The 23193-nt window shown below is 36.5% G+C and overlaps 1 protein-coding gene across 1 annotated transcript in view; it reads right to left on the bottom strand.

Moving 5' to 3' along the window:
• The window catches only part of LOC121872220, a 157568-nt gene that overhangs the window by 6671 nt on the left and 127704 nt on the right, over window positions 1-23193 (bottom strand). Inside the window, exons 11-12 of the mRNA XM_042374887.1 lie at window positions 6169-6278; window positions 5168-5246 (exon numbers count right to left, since the gene is read on the bottom strand). Coding sequence (XP_042230821.1) covers window positions 5168-5246; window positions 6169-6278 — 189 coding nt within the window. The remainder of the gene's footprint in view (window positions 1-5167; window positions 5247-6168; window positions 6279-23193) is intronic.

Here is a 23193-nt window from a genome sequence, read left to right as displayed (position 1 = left end):
ATTTACATATTATTCATAATAATATGCTAGACGCCCTAAAAACACAAAAAGCAGTCCCCCAGTAGTAGGATGTCGTTCTTTCTGCACTTTAGGATGTCTGATCCTCCGTTTTCTTGTGTGTAAATAGGACTCAAAATATTTCTGTATAACACAGGATGATGAGAATTGCGTTATAATTGATAAATTTGTTATACAGTGATCAGTCTTATAATTTTGATGTGCTACATTGTTATTCAGCAAGCCTTGGCCTAGTAATGTTTGACATTCATACTCCTCTAAACCCACAAATGTCATCCATGCAGAGATGGCGCTCCTGTTTACATCACACACACATAAATATTATATAAGCATTATATCTCCGGCCTGTTTCATAATCACAGTCATTAATACTGAATATTCTATCTAAAAATATAAATTTTAAATGAATATATATATATATATATATATATATATATATATATATATATATATATATATATATATATATATATATATATATATATATATATATATATATATATATATATATATATATATATATATATATATATATATATATATATATATATATATATATATATATATATATATATATATATATATATATATATATATATATATATATATATATACTCAAAATATTTTAGAATTGCAGTCATGTACTGAATATTTTATGTAAAAAATATAAATTTTAAATGAATTATTTATAGTGTGGTCGACTTCCTACACAAAGACAGGCTATAAATAGCCTTCTTATCTCCTCTCCATCTATTACCCTCTGTTCTCAGAGAGAAGGTCTTGGTAAATAACTTTTGTTTGTTTATTTTCATTGTTTGTCTAATTTATCATGTTGTATCAAAGTAATATTACTAAAAATTGTAAGCAGCTACCAAACAGGGAGATACTACCACCTGGGAAGATATTGGAAGCATAATGTACAGTATTGTCTAATGGTAGATCCTACTTCCATATGGCATCACGAAAATTGTGACCAAGTCTTAGGTTGCTGATCTATCTTTCTGCCTCATTTACACACAATTGCAGAGTTTCGATTGTTTCTCTTCCTTTGACAAGACAACATACATACAATATAATGTTTCTCACCTTTGATCTTTTTTCCTTTTTGCATTTATTTATGGTTGGTTATTTAAAATAAGGCCAATTCACTTAAAGTATTGGCATCAAATTTTACCGGCTGGTGTACACTAGTGACTCACTTAAGCGTCAGTTATTTAACTGGAACTAATGTCGGTGTGAGTAAAATATTTCCATTTACTTGAAATAGATTTGCCGATTTATTTGTTTATTTATTTATTTATAATATACTGTAATATATTAAACACACTGCAAGTATTTTCTTTAATTTATATACTTGTTTCGCAAAAAAGGGAGGCTACCATTATACCTGGTAGGTGAAGTTGACCAGACATTTATGGTGATCATTAAGGACCAAACTCCGAATCCATGACGTGACTTCTGTTCATCATTTATATCCTAAATTTACCACTGTCTATAGTTTCAAGAATTAACGCAGTCATTTACTGAATATTCTTTGTAAAAAAATAAATTTTAAATGAATTATTTATAGTAGATAAGTATTATCATCAGTAAATATACAGATATGCATTACCGACCACCTCCAAACACAAGGACGGCTAAAAATAGCCACAGGCGGTCACAGTCAAGGTCACTTTCCCTTTCTTGTCACTGGCAAATGGGGGGGTGGTGATGATAGCAGCTGTGTTTATTACGGGGGTATATTGTTCTTTTACGGTATGTTAAACAGGTTTATAATACATTTTTATTATTTTAATATACTGGAAATCTTCATTTTAATCCAGCTTCCCAAACGTAAGTTTCAGTATAAAATAATTAGTGGTAGGACCTTATGAGTGGTTTACGATGTTTCCATCACCACTCTTGACACGCTAAACCGCAATATTCAAGAGGTAAGAATTTTATATCTGGTGCTTAAGACGACCCCCTAACTTTGGGCTGATTTTTTTATGGTTCAAATTCCGTATTATAGGCCGAGATATACAGTACTGAAGATATTAGTTTTAGCTCATAAAGTTCATACAAATTGTCTGGCCAGAATATAATTTACATTGCTAGAATTCTTATAAGATTGTGATTATTTTAAATATAAACATCATGGAATTTGCATTGGACATACAAATTTTAGATCTAATGTAAGAATTTTGATTACAAAGAGCAAAATTTTATCTTTTGTGCAAAATATACGACATTTATATTCAAAATATTCCTGGTCTTGCAAGGAATCCAGCAATGTCAATTATATTATCCTAACTTTAGTCTGAGGTATTATTTATTACTAAAAATGTAAATATACTGTTTTAACCCAAACATTTCTCTGGTAGGGAGGGAAGGTGGGGGGTGGGGAGGGACCCAGCGAGCGTGGGAAGAGGGGGGGGGGAGCCGGAGGTGGGGTATTTTGATTGACAGATAGTTTCTGGGTCAAGTATAATTTGTTTATTTATTGAAGATATTTGTTTTAGCTAATAAAACTCATACAAATTACCCGGCCAGAATATAATTTACATTGCTGGAATTCTTATAAGATTGTGATTACCGTATATACTCGTGTATAGTTCGAGTTTTTAAGACCAAATTTTTAGGGAAAAAATTGGGGGTCGTCCTATACATGCGTAATAGTTTTGTTAGGTTGAACCCGTGCATGATGGGAAGGGCGAGGAGCAACTTTTAGCTTCAGACATGAAAAATATTTACCATTTACTGCCAGTAAACAATGGAAACGTAAAATATGTACCAATTAGTAATGAAAAGTTGTGCAGTTCCTTCAGTAAATGAAGCTCACCAACTTACAATAGGCTAAATTACCTTACAATGTGCTTTCAGTAGTCTATGTTGAAGTTCTTAGCACAGGCTAACTTATCATATATACGGTATCACAGTTCTCATTGATCTACAAAAAATACCGGTAATAAAAACCTTTTCGATATTTCACACTTAATATAATACCCGGTAATCTACTTCAACCTCCTATTGTTTACAACGACGCATCACGCACCACCAGCTGTATCAGCTAGACGGTACACGTGTTTTTCGAATCGTTTTCAGTTAAAAAACTGTTACATCACATGTATAATTTACCTTAACTGTGCCTGAATGAATATGTTCTCGGAAATAAATAGTAGTTTTGATGAAACGTGATGTATTTTAATGTAAAATAGGATAAAATACATGACGAAAACAAAAGACTTTACCTAAGCTTCTGTTCTTGAGATGTTACTCGTTTTTTTAATAGTTTTCGGTTAAAATTCTGTTATATTACAATGATATTCTATTCATACTGTGCTTGTTATAATACATTCACGGAAATGTAATATTTTTGCTGAAATGACGTACGTATTACAGTGGAAAGTGGGATAAAATTGTGACGAAAACAATGACTTTCGCGTTCTTTCGTTCAAAAGATGTTACCGTAATCGCTTTTTGAATGGTTTTCAGTTAAAAAACTGTTGTATTACGATAATATTCTATCCTAATTGACTTGAATAAATACTACGATACCATATTTCTGAATATTTTCATTAAAATCCATCAAAATCATTTTCCTTGTCATCGTCTGCAGCACCAAACAGCTTCTCCCAGTCCTCTCCTTGAACAGGGCTAGAGGGTACGTGTTTTTCGAATCGTTTTCAGTTAAAAACTATTACATCACACGTATATTTTACCTAAACTGCGCCTGAATGAATATATTCTCGGAAATAAAAGTAGTTTTGCTGAAACGTGATATATTTCAATGTAAAATAGGATAAAATATATGACGAAAACAAAAGACTTTACCTAAGCTTCTGTTCTTCAGATGTTACTCGTTTTTATAATAGTTTTCGGTTAAAATTAAAATTCTGTTATATTACAATGATATTCTATTCATACTGTGCTTGATATAATACATTCACGGAAATGTAATATTTTTGCTGAAATTACGTACGTATTAAAGTGGAAAGTGGGATAAAATCGTGACGAAAACAATGACTTTCGCTTTCTTTCATTCAAAAGATGTTGTACCGTAATCGCTTTTCAAATGGTTTAGTTAAAAAACTGTTGTATTACAATAATATTCTATCCTAATTGACTTGAATAAATACTTGAATGGAAATATACAATATTTTTGTTGAAACTACCCGCGTTTCAGTGTAAAGTGTCGTAATAATAAATGGTAAACAATTTGCCTTCGGCATTCGTGTTTCATGCACGGCGAGCCTCAGTTTATAGGACGTAGAGCGTTTTTAGTGAAGGTTTTGTTGTTCCAATACCCTCAAAAACGTGGGTCGAACTATAAACGAGGAATATCGTAAATTGACGATTTCTTGGTCAAAAAATCAGGGTCGACCTATAAACGAGGGGGGGTTATAGACGAGTATATTCGGTATTTTAAAAATAAACATCATGGAATTTGCATTAGACATACAAATTTTAGATCTAATGTAAGAATTTTGATTACAAAGAGCCAAAATTGTATCTTTTGTGCAAAATATATGACGTTTATATACAAAATATTCCTGGTCTTGCAAGGAATCCAGCAATGTCAATTATATTATCCTTCTGAGGTATTATTTATAACTATACCTTAAAATCTAGTGTTTTCACCCAAACATTTCTCAGAGAGGGAGGAGCCAGGGAGCGTGGGAGGGGGGGGCCGGGAGTTGAGTCCATTATTTGAATGGACATTAACCTGGCGACTGTATTTCTCTTAAATATTAATTGTGTGTGCACACCATCATAAAATTAAGATGTTACTTTTACTACAACATAGGTATTGTGTTGGAAAAAGTGGAGTTTCAGAGTCGGCCCAGTCTCTATTTCAATTAATCCCATATGTTCTGATATTTCATTTACGCGCCACTCCGCGGGTTCAATTGACCGCGTAAATCAGGGGACCACTGTACTCAAACTTTAGTGTTTTTGTGTGAAATGGCCCCTAAAAGACTGCCTAATGTCAGTGAAAGTGATGTTAGTGGAGTGAAACATTTTCAGACCTCAAAACCAAAAGGAAACAACTACCAATCACAATGTTTTTCAAGAAAGAACCAGCCGCTCCCAGCTGATTTGTCTCCCTCATCTACTCAGTCAGCTGCTGCCACTCCACCACCCACCTCCCTGCCACCCCACCACCCACCTCCCCGACACGTGCCTCTCCACTAACCACCTCTACATCACCCTCTTCCAACAGTGAACCTGAAGATCTCCCTATGCTTCTGTAAACAGATTTCAGTTTTCCATACAGTACATTCCAAAAAGCTCCAAACTTCCACATACAAAGGAGAGTAGCATTGGTGACTTAAGTTTCTCATCCACAGTATAGGTATATATTAGTGCACTAAGGTCATATAAGTCGCTATTTGCGGTTTTGCCAATTCACACCATTCCTTGGAACCTAATCCCTGCGAATAGGAAGGCTTTACACTGTTAATGACAAAATTATCATTTCCTTAGTAGGACTATTTATATCATGGAATAATGTACAAACAGATAAGTCAACACAAAATACCAACACAACTAGACGTCTTGGTGCTCAAGTGCTGTCTCACGTAGTAGTTCTAAATAAGTTAGACAGCAGTTTTTACCAAAACACTCCTGAATAGTTTATCTAAAAGCTTGGTTAAATAAATATATTTAAAAAACAAAACATGTTTAGGGCCACACACACAAGTGACTGGGGATAGGTTATAATATTGAATATGACACGGTAAGAGAAAATCTGGAAAAGAGTATTTGCAATTTTGTTCTTTTGTGGTAATATCAGTAACATAACCCCTGCAAAAAACAAGGGACCACTGTATTCACTACTCCACACCTCTGCACTCTAGTTACTGACACCTTGTCAGAATGTAACCATTCTGTAACTAGAAGTATGTCTGTATTGTAGATATCTGACATTTTAGTTTCAATGTCCCAAGGTCTATTGCTCACATTATAACTTACTCCTAGTTTGCAAAATTTACATGTTCACAAAATGGTCACTCCCAAAGGTGAGTGAACTAGTGCCTACTATTCACAAACTTTTCATCAATTTCATAAGTCATATCAATCTTACGTACTCATCATAATTTAATTAAAGCCCTCTTAAAACTACAATTTTCTATGCATTTCCTAACTTATAGAATCATCATATCTTACCTCTTTGTGGCATCCTGGCACCAAAGAGCTCTCAAAGCAGCATCTCTTTTTCCATTAGCAATCTCCAAATGCAACAGTAAACACCAATGGCGGAAGTAGTCCAAGTGAATCTGGAAGAGTGATTAATTTATGTAATTTTTGCTCAAAGCTAAGCACTGAGCTAATAGGACATTCAGCAATGTGTGACAATTAGGGGATACTGTATCCCTTATATCACATGTGAATCTGAAAGAGAATGCAATCACAAACATTATTGCAACTGTACCATGTAACATTTCTGTAAAATTCAAATATTTTATGAGGTTTTTAAATCAATATTAAATATAATAGAACACAATATCCACTCACTCCTGTGTAAGGACAATAAAAGGCATCAGAAGAGTCTTCCAAAAATTTTTGATCAGTACAAGAAAGCAATTCCTGCTATGAATTAGGAACATAACATGATCCTAGCCAGATGACCTTGCAGAGTCATGGAAAAGTCATATTAAATGCCACTTCATCAGCCCTTCAGAATATTGACTAAGTTTTGTTCAGAGACATTCCGAGATGGTTTGGGTATATGGGAAATGCCGGTATAATGTTGTTGTTGATGAAAACTAGGGAAGCCTACACACACAGAGAGAGAGAGAGAGAGAGAGAGAGAGAGAGAGACAGAGAGAGAGAGAGAGAGACAGAGAGAGAGAGACAGAGAGAGAGAGAGAGAGAGAGAGACAGAGGAGCAGAGACAGAGAGAGAGAGAGAGAGAGAGAGAGAGAGAGAGAGAGAGAGAGAGAGAGAGACAGAGAGAGAGACAGAGAGAGAGAGAGAGAGAGACAGAGACAGAGAGAGAGAGAGAGACAGAGAGAGAGAGAGAGAGAGACAGAGAGAGAGAGAGAGAGAGACAGAGAGAGAGACAGAGAGAGAGAGAGAGAGACAGAGAGAGAGAGAGAGAGAGAGAGAGAGAGAGAGAGAGACAGAGACAGAGACAGAGAGAGAGAGAGAGAGAGAGAGAGAGAGAGACGCTTTGTTGTGTGCATCAGCTGATCGGCTAGTCCGCCAATACAGTAATTGGTTCTGTTTACATTCGTTTCCAGTGGAATAAATATCAAGAAAGTTGTGCTCTTGAATATTTCTGCATTTTTTTATATTAAAATTATTGCTCATTCTAATTTAGTTAACATATTGATAATATACAGTGCAGAAATTATTATGAAACACGAAGAAGGCATTAGAAACAATGCACTCTGTAAAGAATATGGCATGACATCATCTACAATCAGCTGTTTGATATGTAAACAAAGCTGCTGGGAATAAGACATACACACCTCAAAGTAAGTACAGTCTCTCCTCAACTTACGACGGGGTTCCGTCCCAACGACCAGGTCGTAAGTCGAATTGGTCATAAGTCGAAAAGGCAAAAATAATACATAGAAATTCTAAAATGGGTGTCTCTTGTTCTTCTCAGCACCACGAGAACTCTCACTTTTACATTTGCCAGCCATTCTAAAGGCAATTACAAACAAAAATTTTGTCAGTAGACAGCGTGATCACCAGCGTACGGACTCGAAAATACGTAATGTGAAAAATATTTTATACAACCATGGCCGTCGTATGTCCGGGTTGTCGTAAGTCGAGGAGAGACTATTGTTTATTAATGGTATACAGTACTTTGTATGTACCTTTTCTGTGAGTTGGAACCAATTACCCAGTATCCCATTGAAATTCAACTTTTCACATATCCGTTGAGACATTGTTACACAACTATTTGACAAATTTCATAACCGAATGACAACACATATCAAATGACAATCTAAAATAACTGTTGGTGGTATGTCATTCTCCAATTGTTACATTTCAAACTATATGTAGACTGTCGGTTTATTGTTCATGTCTGTCAACTTCATAACTTATGTCAATCACTTCCTTTAGCATGAACAAACAGTTATTTTAGATTGATCATTCGATATGTGTTCTGTCAATCGGTTATGAAATTTGTCAAATAGTTATGTAAAAATGTGTTCATTAATCGAGGGACCACTGTAATACAGTAGAAATCCAAAAATCCGGACTGCTTGGGGATTGGGTCGGTCCGGATTTTTGGATTTTCCGGATGCTCAGGCAGTACTTTTAAAATTCAAATTTAAGGAGGAATAAAGAAGAGATCAACAGGTACATTTTGATAGTTTATTCATTAGCAAATATAACATGCTTCATTGATCAAAACGAGCAATTTTAAAGAAAAAGATGTGAATTCTAGAATTTTATTCTTTGCCTTTTTTTCTATCATAAATTGTAGACTCTCCAATGTCGTATGTTTCCATAAGAACAGTATTGTTCACACCACGTTCTATTTTCTTAATTATTTCAAGTTTGTCACTCAGTTTCAACGTGTTCTTCTTTCTCTTCACACAGTACAGTACAGTACAGTCAGCCCTTAACATTCGCGGGGGTTAGGTAACAGAGATACCCGTGAATGTTAAAAATCCGTGTACTATTGCTGCCCCCCCCCCCTAAAAAATCCCTGGCCCCCCATGTCCTTATTTACCGTATATACCAAATTATTTGGCAAAAATTGGGGGTCGACCTCTAAACGGGTAATAGTTTCGTTAGGTTGAAAAATATTTACCAGTAACTACCAGTAAACAATGGAAATGATGCACCAACACACCACCAGCTGTGAGTGTCGGTACAGTTGCCAGGGCAGATCTCTTGCGAGCCCAAAGTAGCCAAATCCATGGTATGGTAGCACAGGACGATGTAAAACAAAGTATTCATTTATTAAAGTTAATTTATAGATACTGGACATAAATTTTTGTTCATTACATTTGAAACATCAATCTTTGTTAATTAAATTTGAAACAAGAGAAAACTACGATACTGGATTTTCATTAAAATATTACATCACAAGTATATTTTACCTTAACTGTGACTGAATGAATATATTCTCGGAAATAAATATGGAAATGTAATATTTTTGCTGGAATGACGTACATATTATAGTGGGAAGTGGGATAAAATCATGACGAAAGACTTTCGCTTTCTTTCGTTGTTCAAAATATTTTACCGTAATCGCTTTTCGAATGGTTTTCAGTTAAAAAACTGTTGTACTCGTACTGTATTACAATAATATTCTATCCTATCATTAGCCTTATAATCCCACAACTGAAAACCATTCGAAAAGCGATTACGGTAACATCTTTTGAACGAAAGAAAGCGAAAGTCATTGCTTTCGTCACTTTCCACTGTAATACGTACATCATTTCAGCAAAAATATTACGTTTCCATGTTCTCAGAAATAAATGGTAGTTTTGTTGAAATGTAATGTACAGTATTTAACATTAAAAGCCAGCTATAAAAAAAAAAAAAAAAAAAAAAATTTGAAAAGTCCGGATTCTCGGGTGGTCCGGATTTCTGGCATCCGGATTTTTGGACTTTTACTGTACAGTGTTATTACTAAGAGTCCTGTTAGTATGAAAGAGATAACACCTCGGGTAACCTGTGCTCAAGTGTGTTACATGTAAGATTACAGTATTACCCCACTTTACGCGGTTTCACTTTCCACAATTTCTCACTTACGCGGTACCTTGCCAGAACCGGACTTTCACTTTCAGCAGTGCATCTACTCATATACGCGGGGGAAGTATAATTTTTTTTTTTTTTATTTAGCTCATAAAATTCATACAAATTACCAGGCCAGAATATAATTTACATTGCTGGAATTCTTACAATATGATGATCATTTTGAATATAAACATGGATTTTGCATTAGACATACAAATTTTAGATCTAATGTATGAATTTTGTTTACACAGAGCAAATATGTTATCTTTTGTGCAAAATATATGACGTGTATATTCAAAATATTCCCTGACCTGCAAGGAATCCAGAAATGTCAATTATATTATCCTAACTTTAGTCTGAGATATTATTTATTACTAAAAGTTAAAATCTAGTATTTTCACCCACACATTTCTCTGGTAGGGAGGGAAGGTGGGGGGTGGGGGGGAGGGTTGGGACCAACAGACCCAGCTGGCATGAGTGTGAGGAGGAGGGGGAGGCAAGGTGGGGTACTTTGATTGACAAATAGTGTTGTGAAGAATATTTTTTTTTTATTAACTAAAGATATTTCTTTTAGCTCATAAAATTCATACACATTACTCGACCAGAATATAATTTACATTGCTGGAATTCTTACAATATGATGATCATTTTGAATATAAACATCAAGGATTTTGCATTAGACATACAAATTTTAGATCTAATGTAATAATTTGGTTTACATAATGCAAATATTTTATCTTTTGTGGAAAATATATGAAGTTTACATTCAAAATATTCCCTGACCTGCAAGGAATCCAGAAATGTCAATTATATTATCCTAACTTTAGTCTGAGGTATTATTTATTACTAAATGTTAAAACCTAGTATTTTCACCTAATCATTTCTCAGAGGGGTAGGAGCTAGTGAGCTGGGAAGAGGGGGGGGGGATTTGAGTCCATTATTTGAATGGACATTAACCTGGCGACTGTATTTCTCTTAAATATTAATTGTGTGAGCATACCATCATAAAATTTAGATGTTACAGTATTTTTACTACAACATAGGTATTGTGTCGGAAAAAGTGGAGTGTGGGAGTCGGGCCAGTCTATATTGGAATTAAACCCATATGTTCTGTTGTTCACTTTACGAGGTTTTCACTTTCCGCGGTACCCTGTGGGTTCAATTGACCGCGTAAATCGGGGTACTACCGTATTTACATTTTTAGTAATAAATAATACCTCAGACTAAAGTTAGGATAATATAATTGACATTTCTGGATTCCTTGCAGGTCAGGGAATATTTTGAATGTAAACATCATATATTTTGCACAAAAGATGAAATATTTGCTTTGTGTAAACCAAATTATTACATTAGATGTAAAATTTGTATGTCTAATGCAAAATCCATGATGTTTATATTCAAAATGATCATCATATTGTAAGAATTCCAGCAATGTAAATTATATTCTGGCCTGGAAATTTGTATGAATTTTATGTGCTAAATAAAAAATTATACTTCACCCGCGTATATGAGTAGATGCACCGCGGAAAGTGAAAATTCGGTTCTGGCGAGGTACCGCGTAAATCAGAAATCGCGGAAAGTAAAACCGCGTAAAGCGGGGTAATACTGTATATATGTATATGTATATGTATATGTATATGTGTATGTATATACAGTAACAAGGGAAGGTTAAGGCACACCATGGGAAAAATAAAAATCATGTTAGGCAAAAAATGAAAATAACACTCACCCACCCCTCTTAGTATTTTGTTGTGTTTCCTCTCTTCACAGCACCTCTTTCAGTCATTGTAGAACACTGTCTGCAAGGTTTTGCAGGTTCTGTGGGTGAAATTGGCCCCACAGTTGCTTAATTGCGTGGTGAGCTTGGGAACGGACGAGGTGTCGAGGTCAACAAGGGTGACGTTCATGAGCCCCAAAGGTTCTCAATAGGGTTGATGTCGGGGAATGGCCAGGCCAGTCCTTAAAATATGAAACCTGGCAATCCTCCAACCACTGAGTAACCGACTTGGCTTGTGTGGCAGGGAGCACCGGCCCTGCATGAACACGACAGCTGTGATTTTCTCAAACGAAGTCAGGCAGAAGGTCACAAAGCTCGAGGTACACACCCTGTTAACTTTAATGTTTTTTCAAGCACAACCAACTCACCAACACTGTAATAAGAAAACAACCCCATACCATCACTGAATCAGGATGCTTGACCGCCTTGACGGTGTACCTGGGGTCGAAAGGGCTAGAGTCTGGCTGGCGGTACACCCTATCGCGACCACAACCACTCACTGTAAACGTGGCTTCACTACCCACAGGACGTTCCTCCAATCCGAAGGACCAGACACTGTACTTCTTCGCAGTGGATCCTCTTTCTTCTGCAGCAGTCAGCAGGGGCCAGGTGGCTTGCAGGGCGCTGATAACCGAGATCGTTATGAAGAAGCTGCTGCACCCACCTTAGGAGACGCATAAGAGTCCGGCATTGTTTAATTCCCGGGCCAGGAGCTTAGGATTAGCATTAATTCCCGTAGCAATCACCTTCCTGGTTCTAGGAGACGAAGCTCGGGTCGCCAGACCTGGGTTTAGGGTAGGCAACTCTTCCCTGTTTGCCTCAAACTCCGAGATGAATCGGTACACTGACCGCGCACACACCGTTAATTCAACTATTTCAATAACTTTATGATTAGCCTTGTATAAACCAATCACCTGTGCAATATCCTCATGCTTATAACTCTCCCGGACATCTTAAAGACCCAGAAATCACAGGATAAAGCACTGTAACCAGGCGTAAAATCACGCACGTGGCGCTCACATGGGTACAATAACTCCAACCCACTAACCCAAACAAAGACTGAGCGGTTCTCAGTGACAGCTGTCGCCAGGGTTCCAGAGATGCCAAGAATTGTGACTAAACATTTCTGATCAAAATTTATCCCTATCTTGAGGAAAAGTTGTGCTAAAAGTGAAGTCACAGCTCAATTTGTGCCTTAACCTCTCACAGAGACTGTATATATATATATATATATATATATAGTATATATATATATATATATATATATATATATATATATATATATATATATATATATATATATATATATATATATATATATATATATATATATATATATATATATATATATATATATATATATATATATATATATAATATTATAGTATACATGTATAATGTATATATACAGTATATATATACAGTAATACCCGCTAACACGGGTTTCACGTAGCGATTTCACGATACGCTGTGCCTCGCCAGAGCCGAATTTTCACTTAACGCGGGTTTTTTCCCACGATAGCCGGAGGAGGTCCGGCTCACGCTATTTTTAGATTCGCCCCACCCCACCAGCCACCTGCCTGCCTGCCTGTTTTAGCTCATAAAATTCATACAAATTACCCGGCCAGAATATAATTTACATTGCTGGAATTCTTACACTTTGATGATCATTTTGAATATAAACATCATATATTTTGCATTAGACATAAAATTTTTAGATATAATGTTTACTCTGAGTAAATATGTTATCTTTTGTGCAAAAATATATAACATTTATATTCAAATTATTCCTGGTCTTACAAGGAATCCAGCAATGTCAATTATATTATCCTAACTTTAATCTGAGGTAATATTTAATACTAAATGTTAAAATCTAGTTTTTTCACCCACCCTTTCTCTTGAAGGGAGGGTGGGTGGGAGGTGGGGGGAGGGTTGGGACGGACTGACCATCTGGCTCTGTTGGAAGAGGGGGGAAGGCAAGGTGGGGTACTTTGATTGACAGATAGTGTCTGAAGAATATTTTTTTTTTTATTAACTGAAGATATTTGTTTTAGCTCATAAAATTCATACAAATTACCCGGCCAGAATATAATTTACATTGCTGGAATTCTTACAATTTGATGATCATTTTGAATATAAACATCATAGATTTTGCATTAGACATACAAATTTTAGATGTAATGTTTACTCTGAGTAAATATGTTATCTTTTGTGAAAAATATATGACATTTATATTCAAAATATTCCTGGTCTTACAAGGAATCCAGCAATGTCAATTATATTATCCTAACTTTAGTTTGAGGTATTATTTATGACTATACCTGGTTTTCCCCCCAAAATTTCTCAGAGGGAAGAGCCAGGAGTGTAGTGTGAGAAGAGGGGGAGGGAGTTGAGTCCATTATTTGAATGGACATTAACTTGGCGACTGTATTTCTCTATTTCTCTTAAGTATTAATTGTGTGCATGTTCCATCATAAAATTAAGATGTTATTTTTACTAGAACATAGGTATTGTGTCGGAAAAAGTGGAGTTTGGGGATCGGGCCAGTTTCTATTGGAATTAATCCCATATGTTCTGTTGTTCACTTAGCGCGGTTTTCACTTAACACGGTACCCTGTGGGTTTTATTGACAGCGTTAAGCGGGGTACTACTGTATATATATATATATGTATAAATATATATATATATATATATATATATATATATATATATATATATATATATATATATATATATATATATATATATATATATATATATATATATATATATATATATATTGATAAAATCACACGGGAAAATGGAAACAACGGAGCACCTTAGCTTTCGTTTTTATTCAAGACATCTTCAGAGGCAACTGGACTACATGGACAGAGAGAGGCTTAAATATACAGGGTGACCTTAAAAACATGAGGTCAGGTCATAATGATGTCATCCACTAATCCCCACACCAACACACACGTAGAGGAGCTTAAGAGAAGGGGGGTGACGTGACTAGTCAGGTCAGGTCAAAAATAAGGGACCCACAAAATAACTATCATACATCTAGATCAAAGGTTTTCAAAGCATTTTTAACCTTGGGCCACCGACAAATAAATTTATGTAACATATTATCAGTTTTGAACTGACCATCACTAAGGTTTATTGATTTTAATTCCTTAATCAAACTAGCTTCAACCAGAAGTCTTTCTGTGACACAAGATGATTTAAATACTTCTAAGCTTTTTTCCCAAGCAATGGGGTGATTATTATTCCTAACATGAACGAACAAGGCACTGCTTTCAGATGCTGTTCTGACATTATACTTATGTTGTTTGATTCTGAGCTGCAGTGTTTTTCCTGTTTGTCCTACATAATTACAATTACATTTGCTACATGGAATACAATAAACACTTCCATTTACATTCAAACTTGGGCTATTCCTTATTAACATATTGGTAATGGTAGAGTCATACTTGAAAACAACATTAATATTTAGAAGCTTGAGGGACCGAACTAAGGGGACAAATTCATTACGATAGGGCAGAGTCAAAATATTCTTAAGTGTAGGAACTTGTCTGGTTTGAGAGGAATGAAAGGATTTTTTAGCCCTTTTAAAACAACGATCAACAAACACAGAAGGGTACCCGAGTTTCTGTGCAATAGAACGAATGCGTTTCAATTCATCGTCAATAAATTCAGAGTCACAAATACGCAGACATCTTAAGAACATAGCAGAAAAACTGACATTTTGGTAGACTCAAGGTGATTCGATAAAAAGTGAATGAAACTGTCTACCTGTGTGGGCTTTCTATATACCTTAAATTTATAATTTTGGCCATTTCTCATGATAAGCATATCAAGAAATGGAAGGGATTCATTTATTTCTCTTTCAATTTTGAATGTGATACTAGGGACAATATCATTAAGCTTGTCTAAAAATTCCAATGGGTCACTGTTTCTAGGCCAAAGACAAAGAACATCATCTACATATCTATACCATGGAGGAATACCCACTGAGAGTAGTATATATATATATATATATATATATATATATATATATATATATATATATATATATATATATATATATATATATATATATATATATATATATATACAGTGACCTCGCTAACTAACACCTTGTTAATTTAATTATTAACGAACGCTCTTCCATAAGGATCTTTAATTTGGTTAACGAAAAAATTCGTTAATTCTTACTTAACCGACCACAACATGTTTCCACTCACTGACAGGCAACCAGCTTTAGTATCAGTCCGCCAATACATTAATCGGTTTAGGGCTTAAATTTTACTATTTTAGTAAATGTCAAGAAGTTTATACTATTCAATAATTTTTAAAAGTTTAATACTTTCAATTTTTTAGCCATTTTAACAATTATTGAACATAATTGAAGGTAAAGTGACTAGTTTAATGCCCGGCATCCAGCCTCTTAACACAGCAAACAGGCGTTAGTCTCTCTCTGTTTTCACTGGAGGTAACATCTTGCTTGAGACTCTCTTCAACTAAATGCTTTTTTTCTGTGTTTCCAAGCAAATTATTGGTAATTTTGAAATATATTTTACATATTGACAATATATAATGCAGTGCAGTGTTGATTTAAAGAAAATAATCTTGAATTACACCAAGAGAGCTAAAATTTTATGGGTGAAATGGCGCCATGGGGTGACTTCTCTTCCACCCCAATGCCTTCTCTTTTTCCTTCTCCACCCCCATTCTAAATCCCATCATCATCATCCAGGAGCCTTCTACATACACACCTCAAAGTAAGTGAACTTTTCTACCATTTTTGTTGAATTTAGGAAATTTTCGGTGAGCTGGAACCAATTACCCAAAAACCCATTGAAACAATGGTTTCGGTTAACGAACTTTTCGGTTAACGAACGACCTTCTGGAACGGATTGGGTTCGTTAACGAGGAGTCACTGTATATATATATATATATATATATATATATATATATATATATATATATATATATATATATATATATATATATATATATATATATATATATATATATATATATATATATATATATATATATATAAATATATATATATATATATATATATATATATATATATATTGTACTTCTCTAGTCCGCATTCTGTGGTCTGGATACTCCCTGTGGTCCGCAATTTTAGTTTGTCCAATAGGTAGGCATTTTTTTTTTTTTTTTATCTGAAATATACACATGGTGAGTATAAATTTTGCCTCAGGCCCCTAACAATGTGGGTTGTTCCAGTTCGGTGGGCTAATCCTTTAAAAAAAAAAGCCAAAGGGAAATTTAGGTTTGTTTACATCCGGCAGTTCGGCTGCTCTCTCTCTCTCTCTGCTTGTCTATACAGAGTACAACATTTAACCCCTCAATATACATGAGCAGTAAATAAGTGTTGCTTTCATACTCTTATGTAGAGTAATGACGATATATTTTCACATGTGCGCACTTACATACGAGCAGTCTCACTTTTTTTTTACCATTAATGGTTAGCTACTTATATTGTTCTATTTATTAACATTAAATAACATTACAGGTACTTCAAGCAACCATATTCATTTTTTACATTAATGTTACTACAGCTAAACTCAGGGTCTTATTTTCTTCAGTTTTATATGTAGAACCAATCAGTCACTGGTTTCGTAAGCTTTAGCATAAACAATGCCGGCAGCCGTCTCGTCTCCTCTAATATTCCACATATTATTAATAAATTGTATTGTTAATTTTGCACACACAAACATTAATTCAATAAAAACAAATTCAGAAACATTAATTAAAATATATATGAACAGTAAATAAGTGTTGCTTTCATATTCTTATGTAAAGTAATGACGATATATTTTCACGTGTGCGCATGCGCACTTACATATGCGATCTCTCTTTTTCTTTACCATTATCGTTAGCTACTTCTATTGTTCCATTTATTAACATTAAATAACATTACTTAAAACAACCATATTAATTTTACTACAGCTACAACCAAGGTCTTATTTTCTTCAGTTTTATATGTAGAACCAGTCAGTCACTGGTTTTGTAATCAACGAAAACAATGCTGTGTCATTTCCTCGTGTGTTTTAATATTCAATGTATTATTAATGAATTGTATTGCTCATTTTGCACACATAAACATTAATTCAATAAAAAAGACATTCAGTAATAAACAATAATGAATCTTTTGTACATAAGAGAAATGACGCTGTTTACACGATTATGCACGTCGTCTGCACGTTGGCGGGCCGTTCAAACCCGTCGAAATTCAAGTTTCCGCCGTCAAAATTATTTTTTCATTTATTTTTTGTGTGTTCCAATAAAATACGTTAAGAATTGAAAACTCGCAAAATTTGAGAAGCTACTATACGACATTTAACCCTTCAATATGTCTTCAAAGAGACCATGACGCAGAGAAAGTGGTGCTAGTGCTTCCAAACATAAGCACAAGTCACTATCTATCCAGGAAAAGGGTGAATTTCCATGGTCCGGCACCGGTCAGGTCCCGAGGTTGCCGGACTAGAGAGGTACAACCTGTACCTATGTTTTTAAATTCCACTCTAATTTATATGTACAGGTATATGTGTATGTATGTGTATATATATATATATATATATATATATATATATATATATATATATATATATATATATATATATATATATATATATATATATATATATATATATATATATATATATATCGTATAACATCAACATAGCAGCCATCAGCGAGTCACGACTCCCAGACGAGGATCAACTCACAGAATGGGGGTCTGGCTATACCTTCTTCTGGGAGGGTAAGCCTGCTGCGGAGAGAAACCATATTTATGGAGTTGGCTTTGCCATCCGCCAAACCCATACTACACAGGCTAACTGAAATGCCTATTGGGATCAACGAGCGCCTCAAGATGCTCCGAGTCCCACTGTATCACTTAAGTCATGCCTTTTTCATCAATGCATACGCCCCGACATTGAATGCAGAGGATGACATCAAGGAGATCTTTTACGCTGACCTCAACAGAGTGCTAACTTCTGCCCCCAGGGAAGATAAGGTTGCGCTCCTTGATGACTCCCATGCCAGAGTTGGCAGAGATGCTGAAATTTGGCAGGGAGCCAAAGGGAGAAATGGACTAGGGAAGTGCAATCCCAATGGCCTAGTTCTCCTCAGCAAGTATGCTGCACACAACCTCACTATCACCAATACCTTGTTTAGGCAGGCTGACAAGTTCAAGGTTCGTGGCAACACCCGCGATCCAAACACTGGCATCTCATTGACTACATCATTGTCAGAGAAAGAAATAGCTGAGATGTCCTCATCAACCATGCCACGCGTGGCTCAGACCACTGCGACACTGATCATCAACTTGTCAGATCCAAAATGGCAAAGGCAGCAAGCCTCCAGAAGAGGTTTTAACACTATGCATCTGAAGGATCCAGCAGTAGCACATGCTTTCAGAGAGCAGTTCAAACATGGGCTGATAAACAACCCAACAACAAAACACCCAATTCCCAGTGCCAAATGGGATATTCTCGACACTGTCATGACAAAAACCTGCAGAGACCCTCGGCCAGATCGAAAGAATACACCAGGACTGGTTTGATGAAAATGACCTGGCAATCAGTGTACTCGTTGATGATAAACGTGCTGCTTTAACTGATTGGCAGAACAACCCTGATACCTTCCGCAAGAAGAAAGCGGAAGCCGAGCAGAAACTTCGCAATCAAAAGAAAGACTGGTTTAAAAATAAAGCATGTAAATCGAATAAATTTGCAGATCAGCACAAGATGCGCGAATTTTTCACTTCCACTAAAACATTTTGGGCCAATCACTCGTACCGCAGCCCCACTCCGTTCATCTGACGGCAACTCCGTAATTAAAGACGACGAAAGCCTCCTTCAGCGCCAGAAAGAGCACCACAATTCATTGTTCAACCGAAACACCAATGTGGATGTCCTGACTGAAGCCCTCTGGTGGACCCTCAACCGTTTCAGCTGCCTACCAAAATTCATCACCATAGTGAGGCAGCTCCATGATGGCATGAACTATAGTACACAATGGCACCCAATCTGAGTTCATCCCCATCCAAACGAGGGTTTGGATGGGCTGAGGTGCATCTGGGTGGACTCTCAGTCTTTTTAGTATTTTGTGTTTCTCTCAAGTACCAAACTAAATTATTCCATTGAAACAACACTTCGATTTAGAGCAAATTTAGATTACAGCGACCTCGCTTGGAACGTATCTCGTGTTATATCGACGTTCTACTGTACATACCTCATTCTCCATACAGTCAAAAGGTAACGGTTGAGGTCATGTGATCTTTGGTCTTTGCATAGTTTGCAAGGGTGATATGAACTTGATCTAGTTTTAAGATTTCATCAGTGTATAGGTAGAAGGTTTATGATCGTCGGAGCTACTCACAAAACAACAAATATAATCAACTAATGCAAATGTACCTAAAGTGTCAGGGACACCAAAGCAGAGGCGTGCACTTATACCAACCCCCAGGCACAGCAGAAGTGTGCACTTGTACCAACCCCAAGGCATGTAAGACCTGTGTGCTTGCTTGCTATTGAGACTCCCAGGCACAGCAGAAGTGTGTGCTTGTACCAACTCCCAAGGCAGAGCAGAAGTGTGCACTTGTACCAATCCCCCCAGACACATCAGTGTGTGCTTGCTTGCTATTGCCACGACCAGCTGAACTGTGCCCATACATCACCACAATTCACAAACAACCGCACGCAACTGGAAGAAATGGTGGACATAGAAAACAATGAGTGGCCATAAAAATCGATCTAGATGTAGAAAACAGTGGACAACCACTGGTCGCTGGCCCCACAACAGAAGAGAAAGACGAACTGGAAAGTGTACCAACTGTCAGCAATAAGCACGAGTCACCCCAACCAGGAACTAGCTGAAACCCAGAAACCAGCGACCATTGGAGGAGTGCACTGATGGAAGGTCTGGACAGCTACATTGAAGATTTCATCGCCAAAAAAGGTATAGTCAAGCCTGCAGCTACAAGAAAGGGCAATGGCCTTGTCAAGAAGACCCAACAAGACAAACTTGAAACAGGTGCACGGCCTCATCGGGGGAGGATCAACCGGTGAGGGAAAAAAGGACCCATGGCAGCGCTGGACCAAGGAATACCTACCGATTCTCTGCAAATGGCAAAAACATCTTCAGCCTGCACGTAATTTCAAAGTCAACGATCTCGTTTCTCATTACTGGAGAAATTCTTCCACATGGCAAGTGACCCCTTTGTCAGGTTGTCGAAACGATTGCTAGTGCAGATGGTCTCGTCCGTCAGGTTCGTGTGCGCACTGCTGGCTGCGAGTTTCTCCGACCCGTTACCAAGATCTGTCTCCTCAGATCTGTCTCCTCGAGGGCGCCATTTAATGTTCTGAGTTTTGGGCATGTGCCCAATGGGGAGAGTGTTATCGCCACCCTCATACGCCATGACCTCTAACTCCATCTGGACACGCGACCTGTGCCCTCGCCAGATGTTTGTGGACGCACAACAAGTTTTTTGTTGTTATGACCATAGATAGGGGCTTGGGACGCCTTTGGCTGACAGTATTGTCCAGCCCCTTTGAGTGTACACTCACTAGCTATAACCAGGAGTTACTTGGAGCGATACTAGGAGTTAAGCGGAGCTATAAGCCTGCACACGCGAGTGAAAGAACACAGTGATTGTTTGTACAGTGGTCCCTCGGTTAATGAGATTTCGGTTAACGAGTTACCTTCCATAAGATTCTCAACTTCGGTTAACGAGCAATCCTTCGATTAACGAGTTTCTTAAGAGCCGACCTCCACAAGTTTTCGCTTGCATTTGGCGGTCCCCCAGCTGTAGTACTAGTCCGCCAATACAGTAATCGGTTCTAGGGCTTAAATTCCTTACCCTTTTATTAAATATCAAGAAGTTTATACTATTCAATAATTTTAAAAGTTTAATATTAAATTTTTTAGTCATTTTAACAATTATTGAACATAATTGAAGGTAGGGTCACTAGTTTGTGGCACGCCATCCAGCCTGCCAACACAGCATACAGGCGTCAGTCTTTGTGTCTTTTCAGTGGAGGTAACATCTTGCTTGAGACTCTCTTCAACTAAACGATTTTTTTCTGTGTTTGCAAGCAAATTATTGGTCATTTTGAAATTTATTTTACATATTGACAATATATAATGCAGTGCAGTGTTGATTTAAAGAAAATAATCTTGAATTATACCAAGAGAACTAAAATTTTATGGGTGAAATGGTGCCATGGGGTGACTTTTCTTCCACCCCAATGCCTTCTCTTCTCCCTTCTCCTCCACCCCCATTCTAATTCCCATCATCATCCAGGAGCCTTCTACATATACACCTCAAAGTAAGTGTACTTTTCTACCTTTTTTGTTGAATTTAGGCAATTTTCGGTGAGCTGGAACCAATTACCCAAAAACCCATTGAAACAATGGTTTCGGTTAACGAGTTTTTCGGTTAACGAGCAACCTTCTAGGGCGGATTGTGCTCGTTAACCGAGGGACCACTGTACTTCTAGAGAAAGTTCATTATAAAGATCATGGTTGTTGATTTGTGGAGATTTCAAAGTAAATGCTTTGTTGCTTGGTCAACAGAGTGGATACATGAAAATGCCATGTTTTTTGTGTGAGTGGGACAGCAGAGCAAGACGTGAACATTGGGACAAAAACACACTGGCCACCTAGACAGGCTCTTGTGCCAGGTTCAAAAAATATTCTACATGAACCATTGATTGACCCCAAGAAAGTGCTGTTGCCTCCTCTGCATATTAAATTAGGGTTAATGAAACAATTTGTAAAAGCCCAAGATAAGGAAAGTGATTGTTTCAGGTACATATGCAGGGAATTTCCATCAGTCACATATGAATAAATCATAGCTGGCATTTTTGTGGGCCCTCAAATCCAAAAGTTAATGTTGGACCACCAATTTGAAGAATCGATGAACCAGTGTGAGAAAGAAGCATGGAATAGTTTCAAGAATGTTGAGTATAGTTTTTTAGGCAATAGAAAAGACCTAAACTATCAAAACATTGTTGAAGGTATCAGGCTTGGATAAATTACACTATTTAAGGTCAATTACAATTACTCAACTAAAGCTTAAATTACAAATACAATTTCAATTACTTGGTTTACAATACAGTACCGTATATCTCGGCCTATAAGGCGTCGGGGTGCATAAGACAGCCCCCCCAAATTTCCATTTAAAAAGTAGCTTTTGAGCTCTATTCGCTGTATAAGACCAGTACCCTAAATGTGACACTTACCCACTGACTCAGTAGTCCTTTACCAACCATCCTTGGTTTTTTAAAATAAGGCCAATTCACTTCAAGTAATGTCATCAAATGTTACCCGCTGGTGTAGTGTAAACACTAGTGACGTCACTGAAGCGTCTGCTATTTACCGGTAACTGGAACTAATGTCGGTGTCGAGTAAAATTTTTCCATTTACTTGAAATGGATTTACCGATTTATTTGTTTATTTATTTATTTATAATATACTGTAACATATTAAACACACTGCAAGTATTTTCTTTCATTTATACGCTTGCTTCACACGAGACGATCGGTGGTGGGAGTGTTCCCTCGTCTCGGTGGTGTGGCTGTGTTCCGACTATTTATACAACAGGTGGTTCAACAGCAACCACCGTATTCTAATTGTGGTGTTTCATTAGGATTTGAGTGAAAAAGGTTACCGGT

This window comes from Homarus americanus, unplaced genomic scaffold (assembly GCF_018991925.1).
Source record: "Homarus americanus isolate GMGI-L3 unplaced genomic scaffold, GMGI_Hamer_2.0 scaffold5589, whole genome shotgun sequence".
Taxonomy (NCBI): Eukaryota; Metazoa; Arthropoda; class Malacostraca; order Decapoda; family Nephropidae; genus Homarus; species Homarus americanus.
The sequence above is the reverse complement of the archived record's forward strand: the minus strand, read 5'-3'. Positions and strand labels throughout refer to the sequence as shown.